General features: G+C 36.1%; 2 protein-coding genes across 3 annotated transcripts; both read right to left on the bottom strand.

Annotated features, from left to right (window-relative positions):
* Positions 1–1265: 1265 nt before the first annotated feature.
* On the bottom strand, positions 1266–7017 carry slc25a6 (solute carrier family 25 member 6). The gene is made up of 4 exons (XM_056232972.1): positions 6783–7017; positions 4643–5129; positions 2698–2838; positions 1266–2589 (listed from the first exon to the last, which is right to left on the bottom strand). The coding sequence occupies exons 1-4, from the start codon at positions 6891–6893 to the stop codon at positions 2432–2434; spliced, it is 897 nt and encodes a 298-aa protein (XP_056088947.1). The 5' UTR covers positions 6894–7017; the 3' UTR covers positions 1266–2431.
* Positions 7018–7478: 461 nt separating this feature from the next.
* On the bottom strand, positions 7479–17863 carry asmtl (acetylserotonin O-methyltransferase-like). 2 transcript variants are annotated; one of them, XM_056232979.1, is made up of 13 exons: positions 17733–17863; positions 17494–17625; positions 17347–17394; positions 17195–17259; positions 17042–17106; positions 16836–16944; positions 16174–16543; positions 12431–12605; positions 12010–12194; positions 11781–11913; positions 10222–10362; positions 9966–10088; positions 7479–7817 (listed from the first exon to the last, which is right to left on the bottom strand). In XM_056232979.1, exons 1-13 carry the CDS (start codon positions 17823–17825, stop codon positions 7546–7548), a joined length of 1911 nt encoding a protein of 636 aa, XP_056088954.1. In that variant the 5' UTR covers positions 17826–17863; the 3' UTR covers positions 7479–7545. The 2 variants fall into 2 exon arrangements, with proteins under 2 accessions (XP_056088954.1, XP_056088955.1); XM_056232980.1 differs by having other exon boundaries at positions 7790–7905.
* Positions 17864–19146: the final 1283 nt, after the last annotated feature.

Here is a 19146-nt window from a genome sequence, read left to right as displayed (position 1 = left end):
CATCAGATTAAAAAAAATATGATATTAATCATATCATATAGGCTAATAAAATATGATTTAATGTTACTGCTGTAAATCTATATTAAATTATTATGGGATCTCATTCAATGCTTTCAGAATCTTTACTTTTTAAAATAATTTTGTTTATAAATATTTAAAATGTATTTTTATATTAACATATCTTAATGAAATATAGCCAAGTTATTGAACAAAAATGAATTATTTTACTTCTCAAAATAAACAGAAAATAGTGCAAACTTTGCTAAAGTGATTATTTTGAACAAGTATTAACTTAGACATTATAAAAAATACATTATTCTAGCTAAAGTATTTGTATAAATAATGTGCGCCTTTTACCCCTTGTGTGGGGTAAAAGGCCCACCTTGCAACCTAATACATTTATAAGACCACTTTTATGATTTATTTTCACACAAAATCTGTTGCTCTAAAAATGTTCAATACAATGTATATCTTTTCTGCATGGGAATAGTGAAAAGCATTTTTTTCTTAAGGTGTGCCTTTAGCCCCGTACCCATAGCTATATTAGTGCAAGTGTGGCAGCTGTCAGTAGATGTTATGTAGGGACAGTGTTGGGTGTAATGGATTACAAAGTAACTAATTATTGTAATTTGATTACTTTTCAAGTAAAGTCAAGTAAGGGATTACTCTTAAAGTCTTGATTTTTCTGTAATTTAATTACAGTTAGGGGTGAACGGGGCACAACTAGTTGCCATATCAACACAATATAGAGAAAGAATTGCGCCAATATTCAAAAATCTTTGGAAGATATCACTGAACATTTATTTAACCATAGCAAATTTCTTACTGAAGTTAATTTTTCATCTCAGTTTTTAGTGTTTGTATAGTACAATGAGACAAATCTGCTATTATTTTAATCTCCAATTATTGTTATTTAGTTGAGATAGTGATCTAACCAGCTTTTATGAATTCTATTGAGAAACCACGAGAAAGAGGTGAATAAAGACCGATAGTCAATGTTCAAAAATGATTAGTTATTATTGTTTTGAACTATGCTGTATTGGTTTTTTGCTGTGTTCGTTGTCAAACTAAAAAATTAGTTCACTTTTAATTATTAAAACATGCTATTATTGTATATGAAAAGGTTAATAATTGCATTTTATTGGCAAAATATTTTAGTTTGTCTTTTATATTTTTAGATTATGGAGATAGACAATTTAAAAGTTCATAAACGTTGAATTGCCACAAACCCTAAATGATTAAAAATCTGAAAACATAAGAGCATATAAGGTATGGACATTTATTGAATTCACAAGCATTGGTGTTCGTACATTACTGCAAGTAGAATCTGTAAGTAGACTACAGCCTTTTTCTCCATAAAGTGTGGAATAATATTACAATAGCTCTACATGCTAAAAATGAGTGTAACGTTCCAGTGTCATTCCTGAACTCAAAACGCCCTTCCTTACTTGCCCTCACATTTATACTTCTAAAAGCGGGATCTAGTTCATCAAGATCAGCCTGACGCAACCAAACACTGAGACTGACAAGAAAATGACCATGAAAATATGACTCCCCTCATTATCCAAGATGGAAAATACTTAAGCGGACTTCCAAAAAGAGAAATCATGGAAATACACTTTTCGTGTCACATAAGGTCTGACTGTGAATGCCATGTCTCTGGCTCCACACATTCTCTGCTGGAACACTTTACTGGGCTCTCTTTCATTGCTGAGACACATAGAGGGCAAATCTGTTGTGAATTAAAGCGTCATATTTAATACGTCTATGATTCCATCGGACACTTGCTCTCAGTTGGTTTTTCAAGTCCAACTTTGAGAAAACGTTTAAACTGTGGAACAGTATTCTGTGTTTGAACTCCACATTTTGTTTTGAGAGTGATATTGTATACCCTTGTAACCACAGACCATGGCTAGGAGAACTGAAAAACTTAACCGAAGGACTACAAGAACATGGTACTGTATATGAATGCAGGACAAAATGCTGTCGTGTCACGCCATCTTCAGGAGGAATTATGGTATTGCACGGAATAGACAACATATTAATGAATACTTATAATGGCTCAGATTTATGGAGGAATATTATAGACAAAATCTTAATTAAAATAATTTTGAGCATAAATACGCAACACATTTCGCTTTTTTTTCTTTTTATAATTTTATCTGTAATATTTCTCTGGCTGCACACTTAAATCACACATATAGATGCTTTCTTTTGATACAATTTAGATTTTTTTTTTTTATCATCAAAGGAAAGAGCATTTTCTGAACATAAAAATATAGCAACCAACAGAATTAATTTAAAATAATAATTGCTTTTTGCTTCTAACACAATTTAATTCAGACCACATCTGTGCGGAGTGGAGAGGGTTTGGTTAAAGCTTGACAAAACTGTGGTGAAATCTATTCTACTTTCTTTTAGCATATGTTGTTTAAACAAACTTCTTGAATTCATCATAAAGCACGAGCACAAAAGCGCCCCCCATTCCTCGGAGTACATTAGACAGAGCCCCTTTGAAGAACGCTTTGCCGCCCTCATCACGAGCGATCTTTCTCCAGCAGTCAATGGTTCCAGTGTACATAATATCCGCTGGGAAAACAAAAGACAAAGGCCTGAGTTTAAATAAATGCATACTTGATAGAGAGCAGGGAGTTATTCAAATGAGCCAATATGTTTGAGCATATGTGTGTTGTATACCTCCTTTGCGCCCAGACTGCATCATCATGCGACGCCGCACAGTGTCAAAGGGATAGGAGACCACGCCAGCCACTGCCGTCACAGATTGTGCAATCATCCAGCTGACCACAATGTGGGTGTTCTTAGGGTCAGCAAGCATGCCTGTACGTCACCACACAAGAAACAATGCATGGACCTCGTTTAATTCAGAACTCAAGAATTAGCCGTATGAATTTGAATTGAACTGGCCATATCACAAGTTTAACTGGAATGACAGGAAGAGGAATTTACTGAGTTGTAATCTAAGACTTTAGAAATACAAAAACAGTGGTCTCATATTAATATGAAAGGGAAAAAGTGCAATTGGCAATATGGCGGAATAAGTCCCGCCTTCTTAATAAAAGAGCCAATCGCCAATAGAGTGAATCAGTAGTAATAAACCTTTTAAGTATTTGCCATCGTCTTGCTTTCTTTCAGCTTATTTTTTAAAACACTCGTGTTTAACAGTGGAATTCCTTGTGAAAAACGACATTATCCATGATGCTGTACAGAAAATTACACCAGAAAGTTCCGCCCACTCCCATGAAGCACTGAATTATGTAATCAAGTCGATCTCCCTATGCTCTCAAAATACTCGTATATATATACAGTCTTGTACCTATGTCTTTTTGTTTAATTTTCTAAAACTTTTTTGCTTCAAATCAGTGTAAGCTTGTAGTGTTGTAATTCACCTAGTTGATTGGCTTGGTTTATGGCTTATAATTCTTTAACGAAGACTTTTTTTAAATCCATATGGGAAAAATGTATGGAAAAGATACTTCCGGAACCAGCGCAGCTAAAAAAAAAAGGGGTGGGCACTGATTGGTGTAATTTTCTGTACAGCATTATGAGTAATGTAGTTTTTCATCAGGAATTCCACTGTTAAACATGATTATTTGGTAACGCTTCCTTTTACAGTACAGTACTTACGTGTACTTACAGTGTACTTACCTAGAAAGTACTGGCTAATATAAGGTAAGTACATGGGTTAGGGGTAGGTTCAGGGTTAGTACCTAGTTATTACCCAGTAATTGTAATTACTATAATAAGTACATAGTATGTACATGGGTAACAGGACTGTAAAAGGAAGCGTTACCGATTATTTTTAAAATAAGCTGAAATAATTAGGGCTGACCGCTTCAGCAGAAGCAAATACCATGGATTAATAACCTCATAGCTCACAGCAGCCTTTAAAGGTTTATATGTTATCGTTCAAAATCAATTTCCTAGTAGAGAAAATAAATTGAGTTTGCACTGTTGCACTATATTCAAAGAAAACACAGGTAATGCATTCTGGGAAGGGAAGTGTTCTTCCACCCTGGTCCACAAGTTCATTTTTAAATAGGAAGAAATATATAAACTAAATACAAATTTAATTTCAAAGCTTGACTTTTTAAAAAAAAAGTTTTTTCTAAACTTTCAAACCAGTGTCGTTATTATTAACTAAAGCGATTAAATATTTGATGAATAACTGGCAACTAACTGAAATAAAATAAGTTGAAATACAAAAATTACTACAACTGAAATAAAACAAAGCTAAAAAACATAATTAAAACTAATAAAAATGACAAAAGCACAAAACAAAAATAATTAAAATGAAAATAAAACCTGAATATACAAATAAAAGCTACTATAATACTATAATAGTATATAAACAATACTAAAATAACACTTTTAAATTTAAACAAGGCTTGAAACAAAGTTTGTATATGCTTTTCTAGTGATTTACCTTTATTTTTATTCAGAATTTTGAATTTCAATTCATTTTAATTCTACTTCCAAACATTTAAATTGCAGTTCTGCATGATTCTGTTTTCTACCTCTATTCAAATTATTTCAAATTTAGGAATTACATTGGAATTTAAAATGGATTCTTTGTCAAATCACAACCCTGCAGATCACATCATCTGAAGCACAAACCTATTACCTTTAGCAGTGTCATAGACTCCGAAGTAGGCCGCCCTGTAAATAATGATGCCCTGGACAGAGACGTTGAAGCCCTGATACAGACCCCGCAACCCATCTGACTTAAAGATTTTGCCCAGGCAGTGGGCCAGCCCATTGAACTCTCTGGAGCTGCCAGCTTTCCCGACATCTGCACCCAATCGGGTACGAGCAAAATCTAGGGGGTAGACGAAGCAGAGGGAAGTGGCTCCTGCAGCTCCACCGGAGGCCAAGTTGCCAGCAAAGTATCGCCAGAACTGCGTGTGCTTATCAACTCCACCCAAGAATACCTGTTTATACTTGTCCTTGAAGGCAAAGTTGAGGGCTTGTGTGGGGAAATAGCGAATGACGTTGGCTAGGTTGCCACGCCAAAAGGCAATAAAGCCTTGCTCCTTAGGAATCCTCACAATACAGTCGATAATACCTTTGTACTGTTTGTCTGCAGTGATCTGCTTGCTGGCATGTTGTACCTGTAAAGTGAAACACAAAATCCTGTGAGTTACATGATATCTGGGTTGGAACAATATTTGAATCAACCAATAAGTTTGATGAGTGGCTTTAGTTTGATGTTTGTATCTTGAAGTTGGGGTTTTTACCGGGACGGATGGAGTTAAATACTGAAACCCCCATAAATAGTGTCTAGTAATGAGAAATATATATATTTTTTTGCTCACTAAGGCTGCATTTATTTAATCAAAAATACAGTAAAACAGTATTATTTTATAATACCATAAAAATATATATATTTTTAAATACAATTTAAAATAACTGTTCTCTATTGTAATATATTTTAAATGTAATTTATTCCTGTGATGGCAATGCTACATTTTCAACAGCCAGTGTGAAATCATTCTAATATGCTGATTTGGTGCTAAAGAAACATTTCTTATTATCATAAATGTTGAAAACTATGATGCCTAATATTTTTGTATATATTTTGTATTTTTGTAATTATTTTGCAGGAATCTTTGATGAATAAAAAGTTCAAAAGAACAGCATTTTTTTTGTAACATTATAAAAGTCTTTACTGCCACATTTGATCAATTGAATGCATCTTCGCTGAATAAAAGTATCCACATCTTAAAAAAAATACTTTTGTACAATAGTGTATGACAGTTTCCATAAAATATATTAAGCAGCAAAAACTGTTTTCAATATTGATAATAATCAGAAATGTCTTTTGAGCAGCAAATCAGCATATTAAAATGATTTAGGAAGAATCATGCAACACTGAAAACTGATGCTGAAAATATCAAGTGGTGCTCACTGCAGAGCCCAATGACATCTAGCTCCCCCCTCTCTGGACATAATGGCTGGACCTTGTCCAGCTCCACCTCTGTGGACCTAATGGGAGGAGTTATGTTTAGCGATAGGGTTATGGGTAAGGTTAGGTGGTTGGACCGTCCAGCTCCACCCATTACATCCAGCGAGAATAACCAAGTTCCAACCACACCCTAACCTACCCACAATCCCTTCACCCCTTTAGACGTCCAGTGAGGAGGAGCTGGACGTCATTTGACTCTGCAGCGAGTACCACTAATAAAGTCTCAATAACCTTCATTTTATTCTGTGGAAGAAACAAGCTACCGAAATACATTTGAAAATATATTAAAATAGAAAACAGCCATTTTTAATTGTAACTTTATTTCACAAAATTACAGTTTTTACTGTATTTTTGATCCAAAATGGTTAGACTATGTTCATTTAATAGTAATTTTGATCCAGGAAGGTCTAAACATGCCACGGCCTGTAACATGAGACAAGACTGCAGGGGACAGAATGTACCACCTAGCACGCAGATAAAAAATTCACAGTTTGACCTTAAAATACATTTGAGTTACTAAAATTTGGATATAAAGATCCAAATGAGAGAACTCAAGAATAGACACTTGGTATCAGAATGCCAATTTGAGAGTAAAGATGCTCGAAGGATGCGGATGTTGCGAACACACAACTCAAAAATGGCCTCTGAAGGACAAAGTCGTGTCTCAACGTTAATCAACGTCAATGCCACAAGATAATTCTTAAATGCGACAGAAAACGGGTTATGTATTTGCATGCATGATTCATGAGATATCAGAGTGCGCTAAGATTAGTCAAGGTGATAATTCTCACGGTCTCACCTGCAGCAGCAGTTTGACTCTCTCTATCGGTGCAACTGCGGTCTTGGAAATTGCCGCTGCGACACCACCGGCCAAAAAGTCTTTAGCGAAAGAAAGGGCAGCATCAGCCATGGCAGCGTTGATTCTTTAGCTCAGTGTTTTCGAAAACACGACGTACTGAACGTGCTTGCTTGCAGAAGCAGGAGGTAGAGTAGAGCGGAAAGTGATGGGGAGATGCGTAGTGTGTCCTCTACAGCCAACTCTCGAGGTTTCTCGCGATGTTTGCACCCGAAGCAACAAGTCCTATAGAACATTTCATGACATGCTATTTTTAACTAATTTATAACTCTGTAATGCATTGTGTTAAGCGTTATATAATGTAGTAATGCTAGTTTATGTTCTAACTGATTACATTTCTTATATTATTCTAATTTAAAAGAGTTTTGAACAATAAACCAACATACAAAATCACTGCTAAAGTGAATTAAAACCTCACTTATGAGATATAGCCCTTGTGATAACTTCCCAATATGACCACATATAAAAAACAACCTAAAGACAAGAACACTGGCTATAAATTCAAACCATATTTATTTCAGTTTACATCACCGGTTAAAAACATTATCTGTAATTAATAATAATCATGTACAAATACTTAGTTTGAGCTTATAGATCAGAAACATTCATAGTACTTCAAAACACAGCTAAAAAACATTTTTTTCCCCCAGTTGATGAACTAGAATAAGTCAATTGTAGTGTTTCTGATACAAATGCTGTAGTTATATCACTCAAGTTCAGCAGTCTCAATGGATGCTGAAGAACAGCCTAGTAACGTTCTATTGTCATTTGGATCTTCTTTGACAAATAGCATGGCATCTAGCAGGTTGTCTGTGTGTTGGATGTGTCTGAGAGTGAAGCCATGCTTCTCTAGTAAGTCACTGTACTCTGCGGTGCTTCTCTGCTTTCCTTCTGTCATACTGAGGGCCTGCAGCAGGGCCCGGCTCGGCCTTTTCCGCTCCTCATCCAGGAAGATCTCAGACACCAGAAGTCCACAACCTGTTTGTTATTAATACATTCATAAAGCAAACACTTTATGAAAATCATATTTAGGTCAAGGCTGTCAGTTGTTTGTGAACTAAATCTGCTGTAAAAAGGCAAGCTGTTAATGCCCATTGTATGAAATGCTTGAATGCGGACATTATTACCATCTGAACGGGGTAAGTTTTAGGTTAAAAATTAGTTAAAATAACACAGATTCCCTGTTGCCGTAAAAATGTATCCAAAGTTTCAAATTATATAAAACTGGCATGTTTGCATTGGGTTCTTCTAAAAATGTTAACACATTTTGCCCTTATGTCATGTCTGTTTTTATTGTATGTTTATATTTGTCAACAAACATCAATACATCTTCAATACATTTTCACTTGTTAGCACACTTGAATTATCAATAATTATCAGTAGTATTTATCAGTGTATGACAAGTTTTGGTAATAAAACAAAACAAAACGTTTTCTTACTTGCAGATCAATAAAGTATCTGCATAATCGTCCTTATTGTCTAGAACTGGCTATTTGAAAATTCATAATTCGTAATGATTATCATAAGGACCCCTTATGCGATAAGAAACACAGAGCAGGGACCCACGATATAAAATGTGTCAAACAGAGCTACATATTAACCTTCTAGCCTTCGATCCACTTACCATATTATGATCATATTATGATGTTAAGACAATAGATCAGCACTATACACAATTTTGTTGTTGCACATGCATCGCTGTCTGTATATTACTCATCATAATAAACAACACGTTGCGATAAAAATCACAATTCATTCGTTGTTTGCAGTTGTTGTAAATTATTTTAACGGATTTGCAGTCATATATTTTGATTTTAATTAATCAGATGGACAATTAAACATTTACCTGAACTTTAGCTACGAGTTTATTAAAAATTCACATTTTAATTTGACCGTCAGATGGAAAATTAATAATCAAATCACTGAGTATGTGAAATGAGTGCGTGTTATCTAGTAAAGTGCAGATGTAATAACAAGAATAGCGATGTACAGTGAGACATTTAAGATTATTTACAAGTCACTACTTTCACAAATAATTGGAATGGAATTTAAAAAATATATTGATACGAATATTTTTCTAGTAATCTATTAGTCTGTCTGCATTTACATTGCGCATATCTATTTTGACATGCCATATTTTTTTGTCCAGTGCTAGTTATCACTGATTTGCATTTATGTGTAGATGTCACTTCCAAAACTTCAGCGTGTAATTGGCCATCGGTCCTCTTTGCAGCATAAAAAAACAATACTTTTACTCAATGGATTCATTTATATCTATCTATATAGCCTCGAAAGCGCGAAACAACGCTCACTTTACAATCACTTAAAAGCTGTCACTCATCTCAGTTCGCAATCTTACAACTTTCCATTAAAATCAATAAAGTTGTCTATACACTGCATAATGAATCTCTAACTTACATTGTGTCTTTCTTAGTTAATGAGAGGAATCGCAAGAGTGACCAAACTCGTCACCGAACAAAAACTCTGGCGTTTTGAGCGGTGAGTGGATTTTAACTTAAAACACCTCTGATTGGACAATGCGCTCAAGAGATCAACAAACATGTCTGTGATTGGCTACATTTCTCACCGCTGCAAAAACACGCTGTAAATAGGAGTGTTTTCCAAATCTGTTTCGCCGATAATATTATATTAGTACAGCATCAAATGAGGGTGCTCTTGCTTTCGTTTCAAGGTGCTTAAATGTAACTTTGTGATTTTTCCCCCCATGTTTTTTGTTTTTGACAAAAAAATTATTTGTGATCAAACATTAATTGGAGGACCTCCTGCATTACCGCTAGGGGGTCGTGGACTGCCGGTTGAAGACCCTTGAATTAGGCCAAGGGTTTACATTTACAAGCAGGGGTGCAGAAACCCCCAGGGGGCCGCAAGGGGGCGCTACAGGGCAATTTGCAAAAGGATCATCATATTAGAGCAGGGATGAGAAACTCTGGCCCTCAAGATCCACTCACCAGCCTGTAGCTTTCTAGTAATCCTTATGACATTGATTAGCTTAGGCCAGAGTTTCCCACCCCTGTATTAGAGGATCCTTGGCATCAAAAAGTTTGATACTTCAGAATCAGGCTTACACATTAAGAATTTAATAGTGTCACATTTTAAAGCACTTACCTTGTGTGCACATTTTGGACAGTTTGCTCAATAATAAATGCAATTTCTCATCAGACCAGTCATGGAGGATTCGCGCAAGAATATACAGGTCTGCTTTAGGCAGGTCATCTTTAAAGAAGTCTCCTAATTTGAAAAAAATAAAAGTAGGAAAAAATGCTAGATTTTTATAAGGCCTTTTGCACATTACTCAAAATTCCTTATTAATACATTTTTAAATACTTAATCATAAAAACGCTTATATAAAGTATTCACTGACCTGCAACAAATGACACCCTGTCATCATCTTCTTTAGGTTTAAAGTGGCGTCTCATCTCAATGACTTGTGGCAAGTCAAATACAATAACTGACAGTCCCGGGTGGGCTTTTGTTAACTCGTACGCCATGGCACCAGTGCAACCTGTGCAAGAACGCTTTTCTTAACATGCATCATACCATAAAAATATACATTTCATAAATCGGTAAAAAATCTGTACAAATTTTTTTTTACATGTTTTAATATTTTAATTATCACGTACAGTAAAAAAAAAAAAAGCAATATTGTGAAATATTATAACTATTATTTCTATTTTAATATAATTTAAAATAATTTATTCCTGTGATGGCAAAGCTGAATTTTCAGCATCATTACTCTAGTCTTCAGTGTCACATGATCCTTCAGAAATCATTCTAATATGCTGATCTCGTGAGGCTGATTTAGGTCAACGCGGGAGAAGAAAATAAACAGAATACAATAAATACAGATGTCCTTGGCATAAAAAGCCCTTAAGAAAACTGGAAATCAGAAGCACATATAATTTGCATAACAAACTCGCAACTCCTTTTCAGATAAGCAGCTTTTGAGAACAAGCTCTTTCAGAATAAAATATGCATGCACTATCCTCTAGTGAAATCTCATGGTCACTCGCTCACGACTCAATGGGAACCTGCAGGTTTTTTATAAGTGGGGAATGTTGAATAATCCTGAACATTAGAAAAAATCTACCAAAATGTTTTTTTTTTATAATTTTTTTTCTTTAATCTATTTTTTAATTAAATAGGTTTCTTTCCTAATTTAATTAAATTAAAACATTTTAAAATTTACTTCACTTTGAATTGACATTATATTAGCGCTAGTGAAAAATAAATACACTAAAATGTATTTTAAATACATTTATTTTATGCTAAGTATAGTACACTACAAATACAAATACATTTACATATTTATGTACTTAATATAAATACCCTGCAATTGTCTGTTGGCTAAATTGATATACTTAAAGTCTGCTAAATTGGAACTACTAATTTTGTACTAAATGTACTTTAGTTATCCAGAAATAGTGCTGAGCTCCAACTAAAGATATAATTAAGTATATTTGATTGTGCTAAAGTGGAACTATTGCAAGTATACTTTAGGTACACTTTAAATATCTTGCATTTAAAGACTGATATTATAGAGAGATCATACTTTCCTTACTAATAGTGATATTAAAACACATTTTAGGCTTAATATTAAAAAATGTGCATTGTGCAATAAAGAAGTACTCCAAATAAAGTTTAATTATAATATTTATATCAGTAAGTCTCAAGCGATATGTCAGTAAATATTTTAATAGATTTGTAGTATACTTAGATTGAAATAAATGTATTTTAAATACATTTTGGTATAGTTTTTTTCACTAGGGAGTGCTGTCAAATTCATTTAGTGTTTTCCCCACTCACTTTTGCTTGATTTGCTAAATAAATTGTTGTGGACTGTATTCGATCTTAATCATTGATTTAATGATCTAAAAATTAAGACTCTTATTAATCTCTATTTCTGAGGGGAAGATCATATACCTCCAATGTCACAGGCTGTTTTATATGAAGAAAGATCAAACGCTGTTGCCACATCTTTTCCAGTCACTCTTGCAATGCTGTGCATTGCATCCATGAATCGTATCTTAACTTCATCTTTACTGTAGTAGGCATCCTAGAAAACGAAAAAAGTTCTACTCAGTACTAGAATGTCAACAGCTTTTAAAAGTGCACGATCCATGGGTGATGTAAGCAGAAAATGCGTGTCTACCTGAAACACATCCTCATTCTTCTTCCCAAAGGCCCGCTCATGTTGGCTGATGCCCTCCACGACAGCGTTCTCTAGATGACTGAAGAGAGGCCACACCATATCATTGCAGTGGAGAATGTAGCCATGCAGAGACACCGGGCTGTCCGATACCAGGAAGCGACTGGCCTGTTCTGTATTTCTGTACACTGTAACAGACAATAAACAATGTTACATTCACAGTCCACCTCCGGACATAACAAAGAGAACATGTATCATACAGTAGGAGGAAATGCATCCATGCATGCAAGTGCCTTGATTCAATGAACAGAGAAAGTATTTGTAGGTTATAAATGAACAATGAGCTTTCAGAGGTTTCAAAACTCACATTTAGGAAAACCACATGTGATTTCTACGACAGTAACTGGCAGTGCGAAAATCTTACCACTTGTATCTCGCTGTTTGACCCTTTCTAGCAGCCCTAAAGAGACAGCAGCTTCCAGAAGCCTCTCGGTGCCTAAAACAGAGGCGTTGATTTGGACAGCAACCTCTTCTAATGTCAGACTTTCAGAGCCGTTCAACACATCAAACACCTTCAGTTTGGATGCTGTGAATAGAGTCTGTCGAAATGCATTGTAGAACAGTTACCACACATTTCTTCATAAATAATAAATCATACAAACCATGTATATATTAAAATGGACATTCCTTTCCATTTGTGTTTTAATGCTACATGTATTAAAGGTGCTCTATGTAACTTTTATACTAAAATGAATCCTTTTTTTATTGCCTGTGTGTGAAGGGGTTGTAATCACACATTAAAATGATCCACTTGTCGAGTTTTGCTATTACCTCTGAAGGCCAGTATTCCTATTTCTATGTGAAGTCTCCGGGTCGGATTTACCGCGAAATCCAACGGATGTGACGTGCATGCGCGCTCCCGAGCCTCTCTCCTTATATACAGTCTATGGGCTATATGCACGCATAACTTCCGCGTTTGATGCAAGGATGCTATTGCGTTTCCGGTTGGGGAGATTTAAAGCGGAGGAAAACCGAGAAAAACGGGATTATGGCAGAGTCTTCAAAATGTACTGTCCTCTCGTCTTTGAAACGAAACTTTAATACGTTTAGATGTAATTTTATATATAGTTATGTTTATTTAATATAATAAACAAAGAAGCATAAACAAAAATGAGGGGTGTCTGTTTTGTCTGTTTTTGTGACTAACGTTTCTTTAGTATAGCAATAGAGTATAAAAACCAATATAAATTCTCGGTATAGCATTGGACTCTACGATCGGCGGAAGTAATCCAGCACCCTTAGACCTTCACCGGAAATACCGCCGTGCATAGAGCCCATTGTAGACGGTCAGGGAGTTACATCCGGTTAAAGGCGCACGTTTTTCGGCTTATATCTGTCAATCTTTGATCAATATTCCCAAGACTCTAATCGTTCGTAGTGCTGGACGGGGCCTTTCGAACGAGCCCACCCCCGAGGTCCAACTCGCCCGGCTCCCCGAGTTATAGCCGTTCGAAATCGGGGGTTCCAGCGAACGGCGATCCGGTAGGGGGCATCCCCGAGGCCGGGCAAGGGTTCCCCTGGGACCTCCTCCCCCGAATTTGAGCTCTCTGGGTCTTTGCGTTCCAGAGATACGAGCGATTTTCTTCTGAGATCGTGACGTCACCGGCGTCCGCAATTTTGCAGCGCGCCCGATGGTTTTCTGCTAATATCTCCGTGAAAACACCACCAAACACTATGGAACTTATATGGTTCTTTTCAGCTCGACTAGATGGTCCCAACGAGCTCGGTGCTCGCCGAATCCGTCAAGTATTCGCCGAGATATTTGCGTAATAGACGGTATTGTCTATGAGTTCGAGCACGAGCGCTCTTGTAAAATTTGGTTGCAATCTGAAACATCACCACTAGAGGCCGCTAAAAGTTACGTAGAGCACCTTTAATGAATGCACTGACAGCATAATACCTCAATTAAATAAACATCTCAAAGGGATGCTTCACCCAAACATTTAAATGTTGTCATTATTGACTTATTCTTGTGAAGGATCTAAGGATTAGCAACCTGTGTGTGTGTTACTTTGAGAGAGAAACAAATACATCTGTGTTGTGTTTTACTTTCTTTGTTTTTTAATTTTACCATTTATCATTTATTCATATTACCATTTTATTTTTTATATTACTTAATATTTATTTTCTATTGTTGCTTAAATCTTATGATTGTGTGGTTTTAAGGGATGTTTGTCTTTATGACTAGGAGATAAGAGAATGTCTCCATTTCAAGGTTTTTAACGTCACATGACGATGTTGTCAAGCAGTAATTTTGCATTGTTTTTCCCTTGGTATAAAAAGTCTGAAACATACGCAACTAAGATTATTCAATAAACTCTGCTATTTTTATAATTATCATCATCACTTCGCCTCCTGCTTCTGCTTTTCTCTGGCTTTATCAGTCAAAATCTCAGGCAGATAGAAGACTGTTAATAGAGTTTTGGGGTACCAGACAAGACTTTCTGTTAACAGGTTTAACTGGTTTTGGACACTAGACAAAACATATCTTTTGAGAAGATCTGGCGTCCGAGATCGGATTTGACATTTCTGGGGCCTCATTTATAACCGTTGCGTACGCACAAAACAGGCCCTGAAAGAGGCGTACGCCACTTCCGACGCATAAGTTGTGATTTATAAAAACAAACTTGACGGAAAAATGTGCGCACCTGCACGCAAACTCTGACCCATGCGTACGAACGTTTTGGAGACGGAGCAGTTTGGCGACACCGATGGTGAGCTGGAGTTAAATGTCTTTTTGGTCACTTTTAGACAGAAAATCTAAAGAAAATTATACATAGGCTATACAGAAAGATAATACAAATATAATTTCACTCACCAAGCATATCACTTGAGGCAAATATTCATCCCTTCTTAAATGTCCGCGCCAGCGAGCGCGTTGTGCCGTTTAGTGAAACTAACGCCTATCTAACGACAGAGTCCTAATCATAAAAACAGTGCATGTTCACAATAACAGTTTAAATAAATAAAAGAATGATTTAAACTGTTTTACTTCTGATATAAACATTTAGATTAAATATGCCATTGTCATTGATGGAGTTAAACACTTAAACATGAAATCATTACTGAGTTACAACATTTTTTTATATTCAATAAATATAAATATTTCTTGTGGATGCAATGCTTTTGAACACTTTTCCTCTGGCATGCTGTGTTTTAATATTTTAACTAAAGAGATAATTGCTTATAGCAGATTGTCTGAGAAAATAGTTTCGTGCAAATAATGCACAACAGTCTATCTGTTTCCATTAAAAATATAAATCAATAAAAAATACTATTTGGTCAGTGGAAAAGATTGTGAAAACTTTCTCTGAAATGTATTTTACACTATTTGATTTATTTATTCAAAAACAATGCAAAGATAGGCTACTAAATTATTTGTATTAATGTAGGCTAATGTGACGGCACATCCGTATTAGGCTATTTCATATTTTCCTAATGTCTATACCGTTAAACATGTTATCACGTGGATGAATAATCATATGCAAATGATATGCAGATGAGAATATGCATAGTAAAACTAGGCGTTGTAAGCTCCATATATGGTTATTTCGGGGAGGAGACGCGTGTGCGCACAATCTTCCGCTGACTGAGATTTATCGGGATTTATAAAGTGAATTCTGCGCAGGTTCTGGCGTACGCACGGTTTTATAAATCTGAATATTTTTTTGCGTACGCCATTTTTGGCTTTCTGGCACACGTACACTTTTAGTAAGGATCCTACGCACAGTTTTATAAATGAGGCCCCTGATGTGGGGATTCCATCCGAGCTAACACTTGTGCCAGTCAATTTTGTTGAACACAACAGGAGAATGTTTTACCAAAATTTCACTCTGGCATCAAAAGACTTGGAATATAGTGCATATGTCATTAGAAATGTGTTAATGGTTTGTTTTTCATCGAGACTAAAGCCCATAGTCACTATGAACTATAGTTGAATTTAAAAAAATCTGTGAACATTTTTTAAAAATTATCCTTTTGTTTTAAACAGAAAAATCAGTTTTAAGCACGACATGAGGGTGTGTAAATAATGCCAGAATTAGTTTTTTTTTTTTAGTGAACCATTACTTTAATGATTCACTATTAAAGTAATCTAATCACTGTTACCTTTGAAGCTTTGAACCCATCCAGTAAGTTGATAATACTGTGGGGGACATCCTGTCTGCTGCACTTGGCACACTCCGGCCCCATCACATTCTGATCTTGCATAGACGTCCTACTGCAATCTTTACCATTTTCCAATAGCTTAACCTCCACATTTGCGGCGCCTTCAGAAAGGCTGTTAACCAGAGTCCAAGCCACATCCGAATCCCATTTGTTCTTGTGTGTGGGGCTTTCAGGTGGGCTGTTGAAAATCAACCCCAGCTGCTTGCAGAAATGGTTAAGAGGGAAGCCTACCACATTAAGAAAATCTCCTTGCACATACTCCACTAACATGCCACCCAATGCCTGGATCCCGTAACCACCAGCCTTGTCCCTGTCAAGCACAGACAAATCTGTCAGTCCCACCATTCGCCAAATTTTACATGGCAGGTGAAATGCCAGACTACAGAAAATGGCCTTATTTACTCAAAATTGACAAAAATGGACTCTTTACTTGAAATGTACTTTGCTGACTTTTCACGTGTCATTTTCAGCACATCAAAGCAAACATAAAACGAACAACTGCACCAAGGTTCAAATTCCACAGGTTCAACAATTCACTGACCAAGCTCAATCACCGAGCTTCAAAGAATTTAGCATGTCAAAATCTATCCTCATAAACTCACATGGGCTCTCCACTGTTGATGTATTCCCAGAGCATCTCCTCAGATAACTCTGCAAATTTAACTTTTGTCTCTTCATAAAAATCAACTACTTTGTAGTCCATATCTGTACCTGCAAAAAAGAACAAATCATTCTTTAAAATGATCTGTCTATCTCACAAATACAAGACTATAATTGTAAAAAAAATATATAATAAACAATCACATACCAGTGTTTTCATGGCAGATCACAATGGCAACACCTGTGAAGACGCTATGTTCCTTACCACTCAACCTGAAATACATTCATTTAGCGCCTGAAATAATATATGCAATAAATGCCACAAATTCTCACTCAAGACAAAACAGAAATGAAAATGCACCTGGACAGCATACGGTAAGCATCTTGTTTATCCGTAGGTTTCTCCAAGATCAAGCCATCAACTGTCTGAGAACGAAAGGCAACAAATTTAGCAAGGCACTTTTCAGGACTAAATATCACATGTAGAATATATAAAAACATACAGCTACTTACCACAACAGTGTCTGCTCCGATTACAATATCTGGAGTTTTCAAGTGTTTCTGAACCCAGCACATATGAAATCATACAGAATAAAAGGTACATTGAAAATTGACAGAAACAAAGTTAGAGAACAGCTGCTGTTTTCAAATACAACTTACAAATGGCATTCGTTGAGCCACCTCCAAAGCCTTTTGTTTAGCCGTCTCCACTGCATATTCATATGGATTTTTAAACAAGGATTTGTCCAATGTTTCTTTAAACCAGGAGGGAACAACCTCGAATCGTAAACCCTGCCTCATCGATGCAGAAGAAAAGATAAAGATAAAGATAAAGGACTGATCATTTCAAGTTCATTGCCTCTGTAACCTAAAACAAACTAACAAAGAAAAAAACGTACAGCATTCGATAAAATCTCCAGCCGTCTTGGAGATGCACTTGCCAGGACAACAAGCTTTCCACTCAGCTTGGATATTACTGGATTTAACAGCATGTTATCCCTCTCCTTGCTGTCAGTTCCAGAAGTATATCCTGGGAATCAAGAGAAACACTAAATTCGTGTCAAAATCATCAAACTTCAAGCAAGTGCAGTACTTGGACATGGAGTTGACCTAGGCTACATACAAAGCAACTGCACAACAACTGCGTGTGCTAAACCATCAAATGTCTATGTTCTTTGGGACAGCAACCTTGGTTAAAGGTGAGCTTGACCACAGTTTGGCCAGATCATCATGTCTTTATCATTGTTTTTCGGAAATTCAACAGAAAAGATCAGCCTATCCGTTTCTAAGAAAAAAGATGCATGCACAGCGTGGCTGCATTAAAAGAGTTTTCAGTTACTCTAAATATACAATGAATTCATGCAAGACTTTGGCGTGATGATGAGCGCTATGAATTCATTTATGTTTTATTTTTGATTGATACAGTCAGGAGTAGACAATTACACATATCTAAAAGAAGCAAATGTTAATTGATCAGTATTTTTAAGGCTTTTACCTGGAAAGGACTGTTCCACTCAACTCTGCGCTTCCCGAAACGCACTCGCAGCACTGACCAAGATCCTGAAGAGGAGGAGTCTACCGCGCGCATGCGCAGTAAGCTAATGTAAAAACGTCACTCATTATAAAGAGAGTTTAGATTAGAACATTGCTTTTAAATCAGCTGCAGCATTATATAATGCCAAAATACGCAAATGTCATATAAAATGTTACACCAAAAGTTGCATATATTAGTAATTGTGCTTTATTTTTATTTTAATTAAAGCTTTATTGCAGACACAGGTCCATATAACACAAACATACATACATAAATACATACAAATTTCCATATTAGTCTATAGGATATACAGGCTATTGCACCAGTGTCGTCTTAACCTAGATGTGTATCTATAACATCTTTTCAGCGGACTGACTAGGGCTTCAATTATATGGTTCACTGACCTGTCCAGGCGACACATAAAACCAAACATCAGTTGTCTTGACCAAAACAAAATGCCTCACAAGATGGCACTCTAGTAGACACAAACAAATGACTGGCACCGTATGCCACCTAGGGACACGAAGCAGCAGCCTCATTGCATCATTGTATGCAACCTTGAGTCTCTGCATACTCTTTTTCTTATAGTTAGACCACAACTGAGCAGTGTATAGCGGTGTGATGTAATTTAATAATCAGTTAGGCCTAACTTGGCGCGTTCTGACGTGCGGTCCTAGTCCTCCAACGCGTCAATTCAATTCGAATTGACACTCGGAACTAGTTTCAAGAAGCTTTTTGGAATGGTAAGACAGGGCTGCCAACTCTCACGCATTCAGCGT

Source organism: Rhinichthys klamathensis, unplaced genomic scaffold (genome assembly GCF_029890125.1).
Source record: "Rhinichthys klamathensis goyatoka isolate OS25496 unplaced genomic scaffold, OSU_Roscu_1.1 h1tg000358l_1, whole genome shotgun sequence".
NCBI classification, from domain to species: Eukaryota; Metazoa; Chordata; class Actinopteri; order Cypriniformes; family Leuciscidae; genus Rhinichthys; species Rhinichthys klamathensis.
Note: the sequence above shows the minus strand (reverse complement) of the source record. Positions and strands in the feature narration are given on the sequence as shown.